Source organism: Phoca vitulina, unplaced genomic scaffold, assembly GCF_004348235.1.
Source record: "Phoca vitulina isolate PV1807 unplaced genomic scaffold, GSC_HSeal_1.0 scaffold126, whole genome shotgun sequence".
Classification (NCBI taxonomy): Eukaryota; Metazoa; Chordata; class Mammalia; order Carnivora; family Phocidae; genus Phoca; species Phoca vitulina.
In genome coordinates, this window is record NW_022589829.1 from 118,108 (window position 1) to 136,826 (window position 18,719).

At 43.1% G+C, this 18,719-nt stretch overlaps 1 protein-coding gene and 1 pseudogene across 2 annotated transcripts in view; one reads left to right on the forward strand and one right to left on the reverse strand.

The window, feature by feature from the left end:
• AFG3L2 (AFG3 like matrix AAA peptidase subunit 2) overlaps positions 1-18,719 on the forward strand; it is a 44,208-nt gene that overhangs the window by 13,453 nt on the left and 12,036 nt on the right. For both annotated transcript variants that reach the window (XM_032399042.1, XM_032399043.1), the window contains 7 exons: positions 1,160-1,284; positions 3,066-3,339; positions 4,537-4,674; positions 7,236-7,389; positions 15,243-15,350; positions 15,452-15,577; positions 17,726-17,836. In XM_032399042.1, coding sequence (XP_032254933.1) covers positions 1,160-1,284; positions 3,066-3,339; positions 4,537-4,674; positions 7,236-7,389; positions 15,243-15,350; positions 15,452-15,577; positions 17,726-17,836 — 1,036 coding nt within the window. The remainder of the gene's footprint in view (positions 1-1,159; positions 1,285-3,065; positions 3,340-4,536; positions 4,675-7,235; positions 7,390-15,242; positions 15,351-15,451; positions 15,578-17,725; positions 17,837-18,719) is intronic.
• Positions 7,398-10,305, reverse strand: LOC116628735 (annotated as a pseudogene).

The following is an 18,719-nucleotide window of genomic DNA, read 5'->3' on the forward strand; positions in this document are numbered from 1 at the left end:
AACTTACTCTCCATCTTTTGTTTTGGGATACTTGGAGAGAAATACCAGAGTGATATCCTCCATTCAGTAGCACTGGTTGGTGGGAGGAATATGGGATGACATGTTACTCTCTTCTGTGAATTGTCTGAAGTTTTATATCCTAGATTTATTGTTTTGATTAAAAAAAAATCTTTTAAAAGCAATTGCAGGTTTAAGGAGGAACAGGGTCTTTTTGTGCTATAAAATGCAACTACTCGCTGAGTGCTTAGAGTGTATATTAGAAACTGCGTTAAGTGTGAGTTGTTGTGGTAAGTATGTGTGTGGTTGTAGAAGAGAGGCAGTGTGACGTGCCAGTTAGGGTCGCTGGCTCAGGACTGCTTGGGTTCGGATCCAGCCTCTTACCAGATTTGTAACCATGGGCAAGTGAAGTCACCCCTGTAGTTTTCTCATCTGTGGGGTGATGGGGACGGTAAGAGGGCTGATCTTCACCCAGTAAACAGCTAGAGCAACGGGAATACTCACGTTCTAGAGCTGCTGGGTAAGTAGCCGTGGCCTCAAACCCTTCAGCTGTTCTCCCTAGGGCCTCGGTAACTCCCCAGATCAGGTGAATAGAAGAGTAATGTCTGGCACAGCGAGGAATGCTTCTGTTGTCATTGGGTGGTGGGATGCCTTCCTAATGTTCAGATTTTGAATGTGACTTCTGGTGACAGTACATACTTCTTAGGGTGGTTCTGAAGATTGAAAGAGTTCATGTCTATAAAGGACTAAGAACGATGCCTGACAGTAAGTGCTCAGTAAACTTTAGCTGTTGTTACTGTGTCACATTAGTTTTTAGTTTGGAAATAGGCAGCTGAGAAATATGTGGGAAATGAAGAAGAGGAGAAGGACACATATTTACGAAAAGGATTGTCTTTTTAAATAGATTTTTCATTTGAGTTTATAGTTGTAGAACCACTAAGGAATATTGCTTAAGAAATGCTTATTTGCAAGGATTGCCAAGTGTTCTCATTGAGTGAAACTTAATTGCTGCATCATTAAAACCACTTTTTTATTATTGTTGGTTTTTTTTTTTCAATTTCTGAATTTTCAGTATTTCTGAGAAATTCTTTAAAAGTTGAACCTCCCAGTAAATTAAACTTTGCTTTCATTCTTAGGATATTTTGTTTTTGTGTTTTTATAGCAATACGTCTGGTTTAATATTGGCAGTGTGGACACCTTTGAGCGGAATCTGGAAACCTTACAGCAGGAATTGGGCATAGAAGGGGAGAATCGGGTTCCTGTTGTCTACATTGCTGAAAGTGATGGGTAAGAAGACTGTTGACTGTGTCCTGCACGGCTCACTGTGTGTTCCATCACCAGGTGGCAGGTTACAGACCACATTCTCAAACAGGCCTTTCTTGGTGTAGCCAGACTTCTTGTAAATCATTGGTAATTTACTGGGTTTTGCTCATGACTGATTTTTCTACGTATTTGTATTTATCTTTGATTAAGCGATAAATTGGGGTATGACCATCCTTTAGTAGGATTTTAGCATCAAGAGCCCCGTTGTGTGAAAGAGTGACATTTTGGTCTTTTAACCATCATTTACATTTATGTTTCAGAGTTTCCCAAGAATTTTAAGTAACTCTTCTTTTCTTGTCAGAACTTGCTTCTTCTCTTAGGGATTATTTGTCTTTAATAAGACCATTTACAAGTCTGAGTCTTTCAAGAAGGGCCCATTGATTTCAAGAATCTCTTGTCTTTCAGTTCTGTGGGGATTATATTGTCTTTGGGTACTCACCCGCATACTACACTGAGGTGGATTTCCTCACAGTCACTCCATTCGAATCGAAGTGTACCTCACTGTAGAGTTACCAGCTCAAGAGCAAAAGTAGAAAGAAATCTTAAATTTTCTGACTATGTAAAAGAGCAGAAAAGCAGATTGCTAGTGTGCTAATCGAGCTGGTAGTGGTACTCTGTTTTAGAGACTTTTTTGCACCTCAGTTTGTGTAGACGTACAGTCTCCCTCCGTATTTAGATCCAGAGAGCTATCGAGGTGGTTTCACATACGCTATGTCCCTCGGCCCCCGGGGCTGTCGTATAATCGGTTAACTTTGCTGCTGAAACATTACGGAAAATTTTGTTGCACCATTCCTTGAACTTTTACTGTCGGTGTCTATTTTTTTCTCTCCAGAAATAAACTAAAGGTAAAGTTCTCACAGTTCTTACTGCCTGCTGTAGGGGCATTTAAAATATTGTAAAAGATGAAAACTTAGAAAGTTGATCCTGGTTTTGTTTTTTGTTTTGTTTTTTGAGCTAACCTGTCCACAAGGTTTTGATTCAAATTTCTTAGGATAAGTTCAGCTAAATTGCATTATATTAACCAATGCGAGTATGTATCCATATTCATGATTGTATTGAAATTTACTAAGACAGGCAAAAGGTATCCCCCGGCTTTACGTCCTATCTGAGCAGTGTCCTCCAGAGCAGGCACGAGTTTGAAGGGTAAATGATTGCTGCCCTGGGAGTCAGTCTCTTAAGTCTGCACAGAGCGGCCTGTGCAGTGCTCACCAAGAGATAGCTGTCCCCATTGTACACGGAACTTTGGAGGCTGATCTGCTGTTGACTTAGCAAGGATTTGATATTTGGAAGACATCTCTTTAGAATAAGTCAGTGCATTCCAGTAAGAGAACTGGAATTTCTGCCCAGGCTAACACCAGATCATGTTAAAAATGTTAAAAATTTTAAGTGAGTAATTCAAAAGAAATTTCTTTGAACTGCAGATATAGTGATAGTAAGTTACAGTTGGGTCTGTATTGTGCATAAATGGTAATTATGGGGATAGAGAGAAAATCTCAGTAGACAGTGCATAAAGAACAGTTTTTTCTTTGGTCTCATCTTCTGCAATTCTATGTCAGTGATATCGAGGCACTGGGATTCTCTTTGTGCCTCAGACAAAATATTAGAATATTCCGGTTTTCTAAAAATAGAATATCTATACAGTTATATCCTGAGTAGTTACCAAAAAGTATATCTTGCAAAACGTTTACAAAGCCAAAGGTTAACAGACTTAAAAACATGTCAGTATTATCTGTGGTTTCCTTTAGCTCGTTTCTCCTGAGCATGTTGCCCACGGTGCTCATCATCGCTTTCTTACTCTACACTATCCGGAGAGGGCCTGCTGGGATTGGTCGGACAGGCCGGGGGATGGGTGGACTCTTCAGTGTTGGAGAAACCACTGCCAAAGTCTTGAAGGATGAGATAGATGTGAAGTTCAAAGATGTGGCTGGCTGCGAGGAGGCCAAACTAGAGATAATGGAATTTGTGAATTTCTTGAAAAACCCAAAGCAATATCAAGATCTAGGAGCAAAAATCCCAAAGGTAAAGTGAATTTTCAGAAGATTATTTTCAACTGATTAACCCAAAAATCTTTTGAATTACTTCTTGATCTCTAAAGTTATAATTTTAATGAAGTTTGATTACTTATGATAAAGTATTTTTCTCCTTCTATCTTACCAGTCTGCTTTTTACTCCAGGGTTTTTTCAGGTCATTTATTCTGTAGGAATGTTTCTGCTTGCATATAGTGTGTATATTCCTGGAAAGATTGTGTTCTCTCCCCTTGGAAGCCTTCCCTGATTTGCCTTTCTTCTCCCTCAGTCGGATCTAGATAACCCATTTCTCAGCAAGTGTGCACCAGAGCATATTGCCCCCTGCTGTCACCCAGTTATCCCTCCCTGAGCAAATTTGAGCAGACTCTGCCTGTACCTGGGACTCAGACTCATGGCACAGGATTTGGTGGAGAAGAGATAGACAACACTAATTCTAGCGCCCCCCCCCCCCCGCCAAGGAGACATCCCCATGCCCACTGCTGGTGATGGGCTGGCCTTACTCATCTTTGTATTCTGAGGGCCAGGCTCAGTCATTAAGTAAATGAATCAAGAATGCTTAATTATTTAAAAAATCCATTAATAAAGTTTACTTTAAAGGAATCCTTTGTAAAGGAAATCATCATTTCCTTGATTTCCATGTCCTGACTGTATGGATAAAAAGTTGTATTTGATAATTTTATAATTTGCTGTTTGCACATCATGCCTAAGCATCTCCACAGCTTAAATAATTATACTGTTTGAGCAAGCACATTTTCTCTTTTTAACTATGTTCACAATTGGTCATTAGATTTTTACTTCATTTGTGAAATTTTAAAGGGAAGAAAGTAAGCAAAGTGTAATTTGGGAGTGTGGTGTTCTGTGTCTCCTTGACTTATTTAAGTGAACCTCGGTTGGTTTATTAGTAGATATTCAGTTTAAGTCTAAAGGTCTGAAAAGCAACACTAAAAATCTTATTAAATAAGTGAAGTATTTAAGATTTCACATTCTTACTAAATTTTTAAAACCAGTCTCTAATAATCCTTTTCTTACTAATACAAAAATGTTTTGCCATAGTTCAGATGTTTAAGGAACATTTAGTATATGTCAATAGAGTTTTAGACAGGTTTCTATCTCAGAATTGTTTATGGATATGCAATTTACTTTTCTGAAATTCTAGTTAAAGATACTTTTCCTTTTTTATATCTGAAGGGTGCCATTCTCACTGGTCCTCCAGGCACTGGGAAGACACTGCTGGCTAAGGCCACAGCTGGAGAAGCCAACGTCCCTTTCATCACCGTTAGTGGATCTGAGTTTTTGGAGATGTTTGTTGGTGTGGGTCCAGCTAGAGTAAGTCTTTTGTTCTGTTAGGATGGCACAGCTTCCATCCTCTCCCCCTGAGCTTCCCCCCAAATATGGAGTTGCTAAAGATGGCCCTGGCCCAGACTAGTGTAGTCTGTTAATCGGGTTGTCCTTTTGTCATTGAGTTGTGAGAGTTCTTTGTATATTCTGGATACTAAATCCTAATCAGATACATTATTTGCAAATAATTTCTCCCATTCTGTGGTTTGCTTTTTCTCTTTCTTGATAGTGAAGCACAAAGGATTTAATCTTGATGAAGTCCAGTGTATCCATTTTTTTTTGCCATTGCTTGGACTTTGGTATCCTATCTAAGAATCTGTCACCAAATCCAAGGTCATAAATACTTACTCCCATGTTTTCGTCTAAGGGTTTTATAGTTTTAGCTCTTACATTTAAGTCTGTGATCCATTTGGAGTTAATATGGCATAAGGTAAGGGTCCATCTTCACTCTTTCACATGTGTGTATCCAGTTCTCCCAGCACCATTTGTTAGACGATTTTCCCATTGAATGGTCTTGGCACTTTTGACCATAGATAGATACACGGGTTTATTTCTGGACTCTCAATTCTATCCTGTTGCCCTGTATGTCTGCCTTTTTTTTTTTTTAAAGATTTTATTTATTTATTTGACACAGAGTGACACTGCGAGAGAGGGAACACAAGCACGGGGAGTGGGAGAGGGGAGAAGCAGGCTTCCTACAGAGCAGGGAGCCCGATGCGGGGCTCGATCCCAGGACCCTGGGATCATGACCTGGGCAGACGCCTAATGACTGAGCCACCCAGGCGCCCCTATATGTCTGTCTTTATACCAGTACTGCAGTCTTGATTACTGTTGCTTTGTAGTAAGTTTCGAAATCAGGAAGTGAGAGTATGGATTAGTTTTTAAAGCAGCACTTAAATTTTTACTCTTGTGTATTTCATTAAATGTTGACTTTTTTTTTTTTTTTAACACCTCAGAGAGGTAAAGTGCTATCACAGTTGCTTTTCCAAACATCAGGATATAGCATATAATCAATGACTAGGTGTTGTGTCATCAACTGGCAGCATTTTTTTTTTTTGTCAGTGGCAAATGTATTAATGATGCGTCATACCACTGATGGCATCTTAGGTAGAGTAGGTGGTTTCATACGAGTCTTGTCAGGCAGCTAGGGGAGTCTGAAGGAGTTAATGACGTTGGACTGTGGAATCTAATATGGGCGGGAGCAGTGGGGGTGACTGAAGACAGGAGAGGGGCTGTGGGTCGTGGGAAAGCAGTGAATCTAATGGGGTGGAGACCTAAGAGGAGCCAGCTGTCAGAGAGGCTTGAGCCCATGAGCAGGCCAGATCGATAGGAGGGGGTCAGAGTAGACTGGGAAGCTGGTTATGTAGGGAAACCTTGGCAGAGCGGAACAGAAGGTGATTGAAATAGGTGCTTCAGGGGACCGACCGACCAGGAACCACTGAGAAAATAGTGTCCAGTGGGGGTGGGGTGGAAGAGTGGGAAATCAGGCCCAAGGAGTACTGCAACAAGGAGGGTGATGTGTCTGCCCCACGATGAGAGCCTCCACGAGCAGGGGTTTTTCAGCAGAATTATTTTGGCAGTAGTCATGGCATGTGAGATAGACTTCAACTCCCATGGGCCCTGAGGGAAAGACAAAAACCCCTTCTAGTTGAGAGCTTTGCAGGGACAGACAAATTTGAGTTCAGGCAAGAGGGTGAAGGAGGTGTTTAGGGAAGAGTGTGAGAGGGTGGGTGTCCGTTGATCACAGATCTAGAGTTCAGAGGGGGAGACCCTGAAGGGACATGAGTTACCCTAGAGGATGTGTTCAGAGAAGTATAGCAATGAAAACCTGGAAGTCCAGGCAGGAAAGGTGACAGGGAGACTTGGACTTTGGTGAGTGAGGTGAAGAGGGATGTGAGTCATAAGAGATTGTTTCTGGATCTCTTAGTGTGAGACTCTGAACTCTTCGCTGGTGGCGAGGTATGGGGACGGCCAGTCCTTCAACCCACCTGAACTAGTGGCCTGAGGGGACATGTTTGGTAGGACAGAATATAGGTATGGGGGCCTCCTGTAGCAGCAGGGCTGAAGGCAGGGCACTGTCTGTCATATGCTCTGGGGTGATCACTGGGGGGGCGTGGGTAAGTCACTGCCTTTGCTGTGTGTGTATGTGCTGCCTACATCTCTTAGTAAGTGTCTGCTTGTTAACAGCTGCCTTGGGCATGAAATGCAAACCCCAGAGTAGTTTGAACTTCTAAACTGAATATAAAGTTTACAGTTCTACAGTGTTATCTTTTTATAGGGCAAAAATGTGTAGCATTAATAAGTTGCTATAAAAAAATAGCAGATATTGTTAGTCTTATGATATTACAGAAATAATGTTTGCTCACCTTAAATCAGTTACCCACCAACTTCATTTGCCACCTCCTTGCTTATAACATTTTAAATATGTGCTGTACAGTACAGTATGTAACAAAAAGATTTCCTGTTGGATGGAAGCATGATGCTTATTTTAGTAGGAGGGAAATAATATTCACTTGTCAAGTGACTCTAATGTATATACTTTTATCCAGGTCCGAGACTTATTTGCCCTTGCTCGCAAGAACGCCCCCTGCATTCTCTTCATTGACGAAATAGATGCCGTGGGAAGGAAAAGAGGAAGAGGCAACTTTGGGGGACAGAGTGAGCAGGAGAATACACTCAATCAGCTGCTTGTGGAAATGGATGGTGAATATTCAAGTCTTTTGTATTTTATTTTTTTTCTTGGTGTAGAACATTTAGTCCATGAAACACTCAAAGTTTAGGTCAGTGGGAAATAATTTTAATCAAAGGATTGTACATTTTTTTCCCACATATCTTACTTTGTATTAGTAAATGACATTGTGATCCATTTCACTAATGGATTGCAAAAATACTTGCAAGAAAATACTAAAATAACTCAAACACAAAAGGCAAGATGGGGTAAAATAAACTGTTTTTTTTTTCAGAAATCTCTACTCCAGTGCCCACTGTACACAAGAAGAGAATCAAAACAAATAAATAACAAAGATCCCCCCACCCCCGATCACAAGTTTCCAAAGAATTGGAGAAGGGGGAACAAAGGGGGTGAAAATGGTGGTATGAAAGGGAATGGATGTTAGCACTGCTTCAATAACCAGTCTATTCTGAATGAAGTAATCCTCTCTTAGATGCAATAAATTCTGAACAAGGCTTAAACTTTAGGATATTCCTTGAACTGAAATTTAAAAATACCTTGACAGTGAAAGCCGCTCCTTCACTAAATTTAGTAAAAGCCTCTTTCCCCATGAACCACTGAGGCGAACAGAAACCTGCTGTGGCATTAAAAACTGTTGCAGGATCTCTTCCATCCCTTCGTGAAAGCTTCAGAAACATCATCCTTAGTCTGCACTTAGACGGGAACAGATGGACCAGATTTGGGAGCTGCTTTGGCTAGAGGCACAGCAGAATCATCCTCTGACTTTCTTTGGGGAGCAGCAGTGGCCCCTTTATCCTCCCGATGTACCCTCAACGCAGTGGGCATGAATCGAGTAATCTCTGCCTTGGGATTAGTGACCTATGGCTTGGCACTGATGGTTGTCATGGCTTTCTTCTCAGTGGGGGCTGTGCTTGTATCATCCGCCTTGGGTCGCTGAATCGTCAGGTGGAGAACTTAACACCCCCTGGGGTCAGCAAGGGAGCTGGTGGGAAAAAGTGGGGCAGGTCAAGGTGGAGGCACCAAAGGTGGGCACTTCTGCCGGTACGAGGTGGAGGGATACCCGGAGGTGCAGGGGGAGGTAGCCTTGGTGAGGGTCCCCGAGGAGGAGGAGGGCCAGGAGGCCGACCTGGAGGTGGACCTGGGGGAGGGCCAGGGTGTTGGTCTGGTGGTGGGCCTTCAGGCAGAAGTCAAGGTGAAGGTCCTCGCAGTCCCAGCATTCCAGGTGGTCTCAGGAATGTAGGAGCTCCTGGAGGTGGTCCTGGTGTGGGAGGTGCTTGGATCTGAGAAAGAAGAACAGACTGGGGGGGCGGGGGGAGATGCTGCTGTGAAGAAGCAGTAGATGTGCCATCAGAAAGAGATTCCTCTTTCTGCCATTTTTGTGATTGCTTTTCTGCTTCAGAATCATCAGAATCCTCTTTGTCATCATCCTCTGAAAATTCTTCTACTTCTCGTCCCTCCTCAGGGATTTCCTGACCTGCCATTCGAAGCATCATGGCTTGAAGAGGGAGTCAGCTCCTTCATGTTCTTTTTCTTCCTTGATTTTCCAGGCATATCTGTAAATCTTACACTCAGACCTGACTTCTTTTCTTCCTTATTGTCTCTCTCGTGATCATCATGGTGCACGAATTCACCCCCTTCACTCTCTGCATCTGATCTGTCAGTGTCACTGTCATCAGTATGGTCATCATGCTTATCTTGATGTAATCATCTTCACTTGTGCTGGAAACATCATCATCAGGAGCCCGTTGAGCATTCCGGGCTATATAACATCTCTTCATCCTGCCTACAAGGGGGAAGCTCTAGGGCAGAGCCCCCTTTACGGCATACATTTGCAAGACTTGAGGAGGTGGTAGACTGGGGGGGGACAAGGAGGTTTTCTGCCAGGGGGCAAACGTGGCACACCATGTCCAAGAAGAGGAAGTATAGAAACTGCCTGTGTTGGAGACCCATAGGCTGAGGTCTTTTTAAGGATGGAGGGTGGCTGGGCACCAGGAAGTGGAATGTCCCGGATCTAGATGTTGGAAGGAGCCTGTGGCGTCCCTGGTGGGGAATACTCTCCGCTTCCACAGGCTGAGCATTCTGGACAGCGTCAGAATATTGGCTAAGTTGAGCCCTCTTCTACTCATACTCTGCTTCCAGCTTTCTCAATTCTTGTAAATATCTGGATTCTCGTTTTCGTAGAGTCGTAGAATAGTAAGTTCACAGGTCTCACGCAGCTTTTTACACTTGTCTTTTAGCACCTTCGCATTTAACTGTGGTTGCTGCGCTGGGCTAAACCCCATTTCAGCCAGTTTCTCCATGTCCTGAATAATCTCTTTGGGATCCTTCATCTTCAAAACTGCAGCTCGTACCATCATGCAGTTTTTTGTTCTTTAACTCTCTCTTCGGGCTTGGTCTGTGGGGTTCATAAATTTTCCACTCTTGGTGGATGATGTAGATCTCCATCCCATGTTGACAACTTGTATGGTTTACTTGTTCATTAAAAAAACAACACTTCTACTGGGCCCCTGGGACTGCGAGAAGTGGGGAGGGGACGATTCTCGGCCTCTTCTACCTCGTAGGGGCCTTCACCTCTCTCTGCCATTCAGCCACCCAGCCACTGCCATCTTGAAGGTCTTTTCATATTTTAAACTACACTTTCTAATTGTTTTCCATATTCTAAAGTGAGAATCCTTATGCTGAGAGTATAAATTTTTAAAAAGCGTTCTCTAAAACAGCCCTTTTTCAAGGCTCTTCTGTACCAGTACAGAGAATAGCAAAATATTCTTACTTAGCAGCCTGCCATAACTTAATATTGGTGTTAAGGTGGTGTTTTTACCTGGTATTGAATAAGGGAAAAATTGGGGAAATGATCCACAAAAGAATTATAGTCTCATTCTTTTTTTCTTTTTTTTTTTTTAAGATTTTATCTATTTGAGAGAGAGAGAGCAGGGGGAGGGGCAGAGAAAATCTCAAGCAGACTCTGAGCTGAGCACAGAGCCCAACATGGAGTGCAATCTCACGACCCTGAGCTCATGACCTGAGTGGAAACCAAGAGTCAGATGCTTAACCGACTGAACCAGCCCAGCGCCCCTCTTTTTTTTTTTTTTTTTTTAAAGATTTATTTATTTTAGCGCATGAGCACAAAGTTGGGGGAAGGACAGGGAGATGGAGAGAGAGAGAGACAGTCTCAAGCAGACTCCCTGCTGAGCAGGGAGCCCGACACGGGGCTTGATCTCACAACCCTGAATGACCTGAGCCGAAATCAAGAGTCAGACGCTTAACCCAACTGAGCCACCCAGGTGCCCCAAGTCTCATTCTTAAAACCATTTATCATTCTGAAGCATCAGGAAAACCCATACACAACCAAGTGTGAATTTGGCAGATTTTGAATACTCCTACTAAGAGAGTAGCAATCTTTCCACATTAGTCAGCTTTTTCTTTTATTAGGAAAGCCAGTTTGTAGCATCTAAGAATGCTGCTTGCTGTAAGATACATGGATGCTGTCGTGTGCTCAGAGAGGGTAGTACAGTGCTGAGTATTGAACTGCTTTATGTGACTGAGCTGGGCATTGTACGGGCACTCCTTGGAGATACTGAGCCTTCCATTCCAGACCACCGCTGTAAAGTGAATATCATAATAAAGCGAGTTAAATGAATGTTTTGATTTCCCAGGGCATATAAAAGTTATGTTTACACTATATTGTAGTCTAGTAAGTGCAGTATGTGTCTTTAAAAAATGTATATACTTTAATTAAACAATGCTTTATAGCTGAAAAATGCTGACGATCATCTGAACTTGCAGTGATTTGTAATCTTTTTGCTGGTGGAGGGTCTTGCCTCAGTGTTGACAGCTGCTGACTGATTAGGGTGGTGGCTGCTGAAGGCCAGGTGGCTGTGGCAATTTTTAAAAATTTGAGAGAGAAAGTACAAGTGGGGCAGGAGGAGAGGCAGAGGGAGAAGCAGACTCCCTGTGGAGTGGTGAGGCCCACACGGACTTGATCCCAGGACCCTGGGATCATGACCTGAGCTGAAGGCATCCAGGCGCCCCCTCCCCCCCCTTTTTTCTAAAGATCTTATTTTTCAGTAATCTCTGCTCCCATCGTGGGGCTCGAACTCATAACCCCAGTATTAGGAGCCACATGCTCCACCAACTGAGCCAGCCAGGTGCCCTACTTTACTGTAATTTCAACAGTCTTCACAGCAACTTTCCCAGGAATAGATTCCATCTCAAGAAACCACTTCCTTTGCTCATCCATAAGCAGCTCCTCATCCATGAGGGTTTGATCATGAGATCACAGCCATTTAGTCACCTCTTCAGGCTCCACTTCTAATACTGGTTCTCTTGCTGTTCTACCACATTACCACCTCCACTGAAGTCCTGATCCCCTCAGACTCATCCATGAGGGTTGGAATCAACTTCTTCCAAACGCCTGGCAATGTTGGTATTTTGACCTCTTCCCATGCATCACAAATGTTCTTCATGGGGAGTCCTTCCTACTATCTATGGCAGCTACAGCCCTGCGAAATGTATTTCTTAAAAAATAAGACTTAAAAGTCCGAATTACTCCTTGATGCACGCACTATAGAATGGCTGTTATGTTTGCAGGCACGAAACAGCGTTAATCTCAGCGTCTTCATCAGAGCTCTTGGGTGGCCAGGGCATTGTCTGTGAGCAGTAATATTGGGAAGGGAATATTTTTCTGAGCAGCTATCTCAACCCTGGGCTTAAAATAGTCAGTAAACCATGTTGTAAAAAGATATGCTGTCATCAGGCTTTGTTGTTCCATTTCTAGAGAACAGGCAGATTTAGCATAATTCTTTAGAATTTTCAGAATGGTAAATGAGCACTGGCTTCAATTTAAAGTCACCAGCTGCATTAGCAACGAACGAGAGAGTCAGCCTGTCCTTTGAAGCTTTGTAGGGAGGCATTGACTTCTCCTCTCTAGCTATGAAAGTCTTAGATGACATCTTCTTCCAGTACAAGGCGGTTTTATCTACATCAGAAGGTGTTTAGTGTAGCCACTCTGAACTATCTCAGCTAGACCTTCTGGATCACTTGCTGCAGCTTGCTTCTCATCATCAGCACTTGCTTCTCATCTTGCACTTTTATGTCAGCTTCTTTACTTAAACCTCTGGAACCACCCTGTGGCAGCTTCCAACTTTGCTTCTGCAGCTTCCTCACCTCTCTCAGCCTTCACAGAATTGAAGAGACTTAGGGCCTGGCTCTGGATTAGGCTTTGGCTCAAGGGAACGTTGTTGCTGGTTTGATCTTCTATCCAGACCACTCAAACTTTCTCTGTATCAGTAGTAAGGCTGTTTTGCTTTCTTATTATGTATCCACTGGAGTAGCATTTTAATTTTCTTCAGGAACTTTCTCCCTTTGCATTCACTCCTTGGCTAACTGCTTAGCACAAGAGGCCTAGCTTTCAGTCTACAGTCTTATCTCAGTTTCCAATGTGCCTTCCTTACTGAGCTTAATCATTTCTAGCTTTTGATTTAAAGTGAGAGACATGCGACTCTTTCTTTCACTTGAACACTTAGAGGCCCCTGTAGGGCTGTTAATTGGCCTAATGTCAATATCGTGTCTCAGGGAATAGGGATGCCCAAGGAGAGGGAGAGAGACAGGGAACGCTCGGTCGCTGGAGCAGTCAGAACACACATAGTATTTATCAATTAAGTTCACTTATATGGGTGCAGTTTGTGGTGCCCTAAAACGAACACTATAATAACATTAAAGATTACTGATCACAGGTCACCACAACAAATACAGTAATGAAAATGGGGTTGGGCGCCTGGGTGGCTCAGTTGGTTAAGCGACTGCCTTCGGCTCAGGTCATGATCCTGGAGTCCCTGGATCGAGTCCCGCATCGGGCTCCCTGCTTGGCGGGGAGTCTGCTTCTCCCTCTGACCCTCCCCCCTCTCATGTGCTTTCTCTCTCATTCTCTCTCTGTCAAATAAATAAATAAAAAAATAAATAAATAAAAAAAAAAAAAGAAAATGGGGTTGCCTGGGTGGCTCAGTTGGTTAAATGTCTGCCTTCAGCTCCTGGGTTCGAGCCCCAAGTCTGCTTCTCCCTCTGCTCCTCCCCGCCGCCCCCCCCCCCCGCCTATGCATGGTCTCTCTCACATTCCCTCTCTCTCAAATAAATAAATAAAATCTTTAAAAAAATAACAACTAAGGGGGTGCCTGGGTGGCTCAGTCAGTTAAGCATGTGTCTTCAGCTCAGGTCATGATTTCAGGTCCTGGGTTCGAACCCCGCATAGGGCTCCCTGCTCAGCAGGGAGTTTGCCTCTCCCCCTGGCTTGTGCTCTCTCTCTCGCTCTCTCTCAAATAAATCTTTTAAATAATAATGATAGTGAAAATGTTGAGGTATTGTAATTATAATGAAATAAAGTATTGTAATAATAATGAAAATGTTGAAGTATTGCACCAAAATGTGATAGAGACACAAAGTGAGCAAATGCTGTTGGAAAAATGGCACTGATAGGTTTGCTCAACATAGGGTTGCCACAAACCTTCAATTTGTAAAAAACACAGTATGTATGAAGTGCAGTAAAGCAGAGAGCAGTAAAGCGAGGTCTGCCTATATCCACATTAAGAAGGTAGAGCTCTTCCCTCCCTCTGTGCTGGTCAGTCCATGTAGAGCCATCTTTGTGGGGTCCCAGTACCACAGCTCTTCTGGGGCCAGGGTCCTGAGGGGGAAGGCTCTATAGCCAAGGCACTGACATTTGAGAAGTGGCAAGTAGCACCCAGCAAGCTGAGCCTGGCTAAGAGGTTGGACGTGGAGTTTGATACTTGTCATCAAATATTCAGTGGGTTGTCCTGTGACCCAGGGAGGTTAGACACATTGTTTGCAAATTTAATCTCATTGATTTTATTTTTATTTGTTTAAAGATTTTATTTATTTGTGAGAGAGAGCCAGCAAGCTTGAGCTGGAGGAGGGGACAGAGGGAGAGAATCTCAAGCAGACTTTGCACTGAGCGCAGAGTCCAACCTGGGGCTCCATCCCAGGACCCTGAGATCATGACCTGAGCTGAAATCAAGAGTCTGACGCTCAACCGACTGAGCCACCCAGGCTCCTCTAATCTCACTGGTTTTAGAACATTTTAAAAATGAAGGCACCTGGGTGGCTCAGTCGGTTAAGCGTCTGCCTTCGGCTCGGGTCATGGTCCCGGGGTCCTAAGATCAAGCCCCACCCTGGGCTCCCTGCTCAGTGGGGAGTCTGCTTCTCCCTCTCCTTCCGTCCCTCCCCCCACTCATGCACTCTCACTCTTTCATGCGTGCTCTCTCTCTCAAATAAATAAGTCTTTAAAAAATTTTTTTTAGACATTTAAAAAATGGGCAACATATTCTCAATTTATAGTTACATAAATTAAAATCTCTGGTATTTGTGTTTAGAAAAATGATGCTTGGGCTCCTGGGTGGCTCAGTCGTTGAGCGTCTGCCTTCGGCTCAGGTCATGATCTCAGGGTCCTGGGATCAAGTCCCGCATCGGGCTCCCTGATCAGCAGGAAGCCTGCTTCTCCCTCTCCCACTGCCCCTGCTTGTGTTCCCTCTCTCACTGTCTCTCTCTCTGTTGAAAAATAAATAAAATCTTTAAAAAAAAAAAAAAAAGATAAATGATGCTTTACGGGGGACGCCTGAGTGGCTCAGTCGTTAAGTGCCTGCCTTCGGTTCAGGTCATGATCCCACGGTCCTGGGATCGAGCCCCGCATCTGGGCTCCCTGCTCAGCAGGAAGCCTGCTTCTCCCTCTCGCACTCCCCGTGCTTGTGTTCCCTCTCTCACGGTCTCTCTCTCTCTCTGTCAAAAAAAAAAAAAATCTTAAAAAAAAAAATGCTTTATTAAAGCTTTAAGTCTTGCATTTTTGTTATTGTCTCTTTAGGTTTTAACACAACAACAAACGTCGTCATCTTGGCAGGCACCAATCGACCAGATATTCTAGATCCAGCACTGATGCGGCCAGGGCGCTTTGATAGGCAAATCTTTATTGGTGAGATGATCTTCATTGGGTTCAGCCCAGTTCTTTTGAGCAGAGATGTAACTGTTTCACTGTGATTTTTTTTTTTCCCCTCTTAAAAATAATTTCTCAAGGACCACCTGACATAAAAGGAAGAGCTTCTATTTTCAAAGTTCATCTCAGACCACTAAAACTGGACAGTGCCCTGGAAAAGGAGAAACTGGCAAGAAAACTTGCATCCTTGACTCCAGGGTTTTCAGGTGAGTGGAACAGAGCCTGCTCTCTCTGTTAGAAGTCCTTTAGGTCAGTGACATTTGCCAGGTACCAGTTTACTTTTACCTCTCACCTTGGGGCCTCTTCAGTGTATATTTTTACCTTTGTATTGTAGGAAATTTCACACATCTGCAGAAGTTAAGAAAATAGTATAATGAACCCCTTTGCATGCATCACCTAGCTTCAGGAACAATTACTAATTCATGTTGAACCTTTATATATACCCTACCCTTTTCCTCCTGCCTCTCGGTTATTTGTATGTGGGTTTTAGTTGTTTTGTTTTGTTAAGGTTCATTTATTTGTTTGAGAGAGAGTGCACATAAGCCCTTGGTTGAGCAGGCAGGGGGCAGGCAGAGGGAAGAGAGAATCTCAGGCAGGCTCCCCAAAGAACACAGAACCTGCCATGGGGCTGGATCTCATTGCCCTGAGATCACGACCTGAGCTGAAATCAAGAGTTGGGCACTCAACCAACTGAGCCACCCAGGTGCCTCTTGAGGTTTTTTTAAAACAACTCTATTGAGACAAAATTCAAATACCATAAAATTCATCTGTGAATTGTACAAGTGTACGATTCAGTGGTTTTCAGTATATTTACAGGGTTACACTGTAACTACTGTAGTCTAATTTTAGATCATTTTCATCACCCCAGAAGAATCCATTAGCAGCCACTCCCTCCACCCCTAGCCCTGGGCAGCCCCTCACCTACTTTCTGTTTCTGTAGGTTTTCCTATTCTGGACATTTCATATAAAAAGAATTACGTAACGTGTGATCTTTTCTGCCTGGCTTCTTTCACTTAACATAGTGGTTTCAGAGTTCACCCATGTTGCAGAATGTGTCAGCACTTTATTCCTTTTTCCGGCTGGATAATGTTCCATTGTGTGGATAGACCACATCTTTATCCATCATTTGGGTAGTTTCCATCTTTTGGCTATTAGAGATAATGCTGCTATGAACGTCTGTGTATAGATTTTCGTGTGGACATACGTTTCATTTCTCTGGTTATATACCTAGGAGTAGTGCTGCTGAATCACTTTCTGAAAAAGTGATTTTCCAAAGTGGCTGCGCCATTTGACGTTCTCGCCAGCAGTGTATGCGGGTTCCAGTTTTCCACATTCTTGCCAATGCTTGTCATCGCTTGTCTTTGTGATTGTAGCCACCCTGGTGGTATCTCATGGTTTTGATTTTCATTTCTCTAATGACTAATGATGTTGAGCATCTTTGCATATGCTTATTCCAAGAGTTTTTAAATGTAAAATGTGAGCCTTTCTTAAAAAGGAATTCTATACATAAGTGTATGGTTAGAAGAAGATAGGCATCTTAAATGTCCCAGGGTCCTAACTTTACTTGTTTTTTATCTTTAAACTTTGGAATTTATCACATTTCAGTGTTTATTGAGTTACCATATACTTTATCTGAAAAGTGATTTTAAAGAGACTTATGGGGTGCCTGGGTGGCTCAGTCGGTTAAGCATCTGCCTTCGGCTCAGGTCATGATCCTGGGGTCCTGGGATCCAGCCCCACGTCGGGCTCCCTGCTCAGTGGAGAGTCTGCTTTTCCCTCTTCAGCCTACCCCCCCCGACTCCCAGTTGTGCTCTCTCTCTCTCTCTCTCTCAGCTAAATAAATAAATAAATCTTAAAAAAAAAAAAAAAAGACTTATGGATCTAGAAAGCATTTGGCAAGCTTCACATATTTAACTTTGGTTATTTAACCGAATGCACTGAGTTATTTTAATGCTTATGTTTTTCATTATATTTCAGCATGTTGCCTAATATCCGCATTAGTCACTCTCCCAACAGAGCTCATAGAACTAAGTTAATTAATGGGCATTTTTAAAGACTGTCTTAGTTCACTGTTACATGAACTATATTGCCTGTAAAGGTAGCTGCCCATAATTATCTCCTTACTACTAATAATACTTGCATCTTAGTTCAAAGGGCCAGGATTGTACCAGGTTGCTACTGAATGCTAGAACAGCTTAGGGTTAACATGAATCAAACTGAATTATATTATGCTAAACCCTTATTCAGTCTACTGCTGGTTGAGAAACTGACTGTGGATATGGTCATCCATAATGTGTGGCTAATCAGTTCAAGTATATTTGGTGGGTAAGCTGTTTTGTACATTGATTTTGTAGGAGCTGATGTTGCTAATGTCTGTAATGAAGCGGCTCTCATTGCTGCGAGACACCTTTCAGATTCCATAAATCAGAAACACTTCGAACAAGCTATTGAGCGAGTGATTGGTGGTAAGCAAACTGAATGTAACTCAAGTCGAAAGGTTGATAAAATGAGTTTGAGGCCATGGGTTTCTCTGTTTTGGCAAGATGTAGAAGCAAAGAAAAGTCCATCTACCCAGCCTGGGGTTGCCATGCACCTGCTGTGTTCCCTCAGTGCTGTGAGGGCGCCCCCACCCCCCTCAGCCACAGTCTTGTGGAGATGGATGCTGTTGATTTGGGTGAGTCTGAGACAGACAGCATCCCACACCACGCCTCACTCACATGGGCAGCAAGCAGCAAGGTGTCTTGCCCTGAATTATACCAGTCCAGTGTTTTGAAAATGCTCACAACCTTCCTGTTTCCAGAAATTGTATTGCATGAATTAAATGTGCTCTCTGCTAGGTAGAGGTGATGGATAAACAGCTGTAACACCTGGTTAGCCAGGAAATGCTCACCCCACAAGCACGGATGGGGAAATATATAACATGTTTTCCAGGGAGCTTATAATTAACACCCATAAAAAGATAACTAGAAGTTCCAGAACTTGGGCATTCAAAGAAGGGAAGGGCGCTGTGGTCAGGCAGGGCTCTACAGAAGAGGCGGGATTTAAACCGGGCTCAACTGAAAGAGGAGGTTGGTGTCAGAGTGGCAGGAACAGAAGGTGCTTGGTAGCAGTGTTAACACCCTGTGTTTCAGGGAGGGAAAGTAAACCGGTCAGATTCAAGTTCCTTTGGGAAGTAAGGCAAAGCTGGAAATAATTGCTTAAGTCTAGATTTTAGAAAGCCTTGAATGTTAAGCTCAAGGGCTTTTTAAACTGTTGTCCTGTGGCCAGTATTGAACTAATGTGGGATTTTTCTTGAGTCATCGAGTAGCATGATAATCAGTGATATTTTAATAAAAGGAATCTGACACT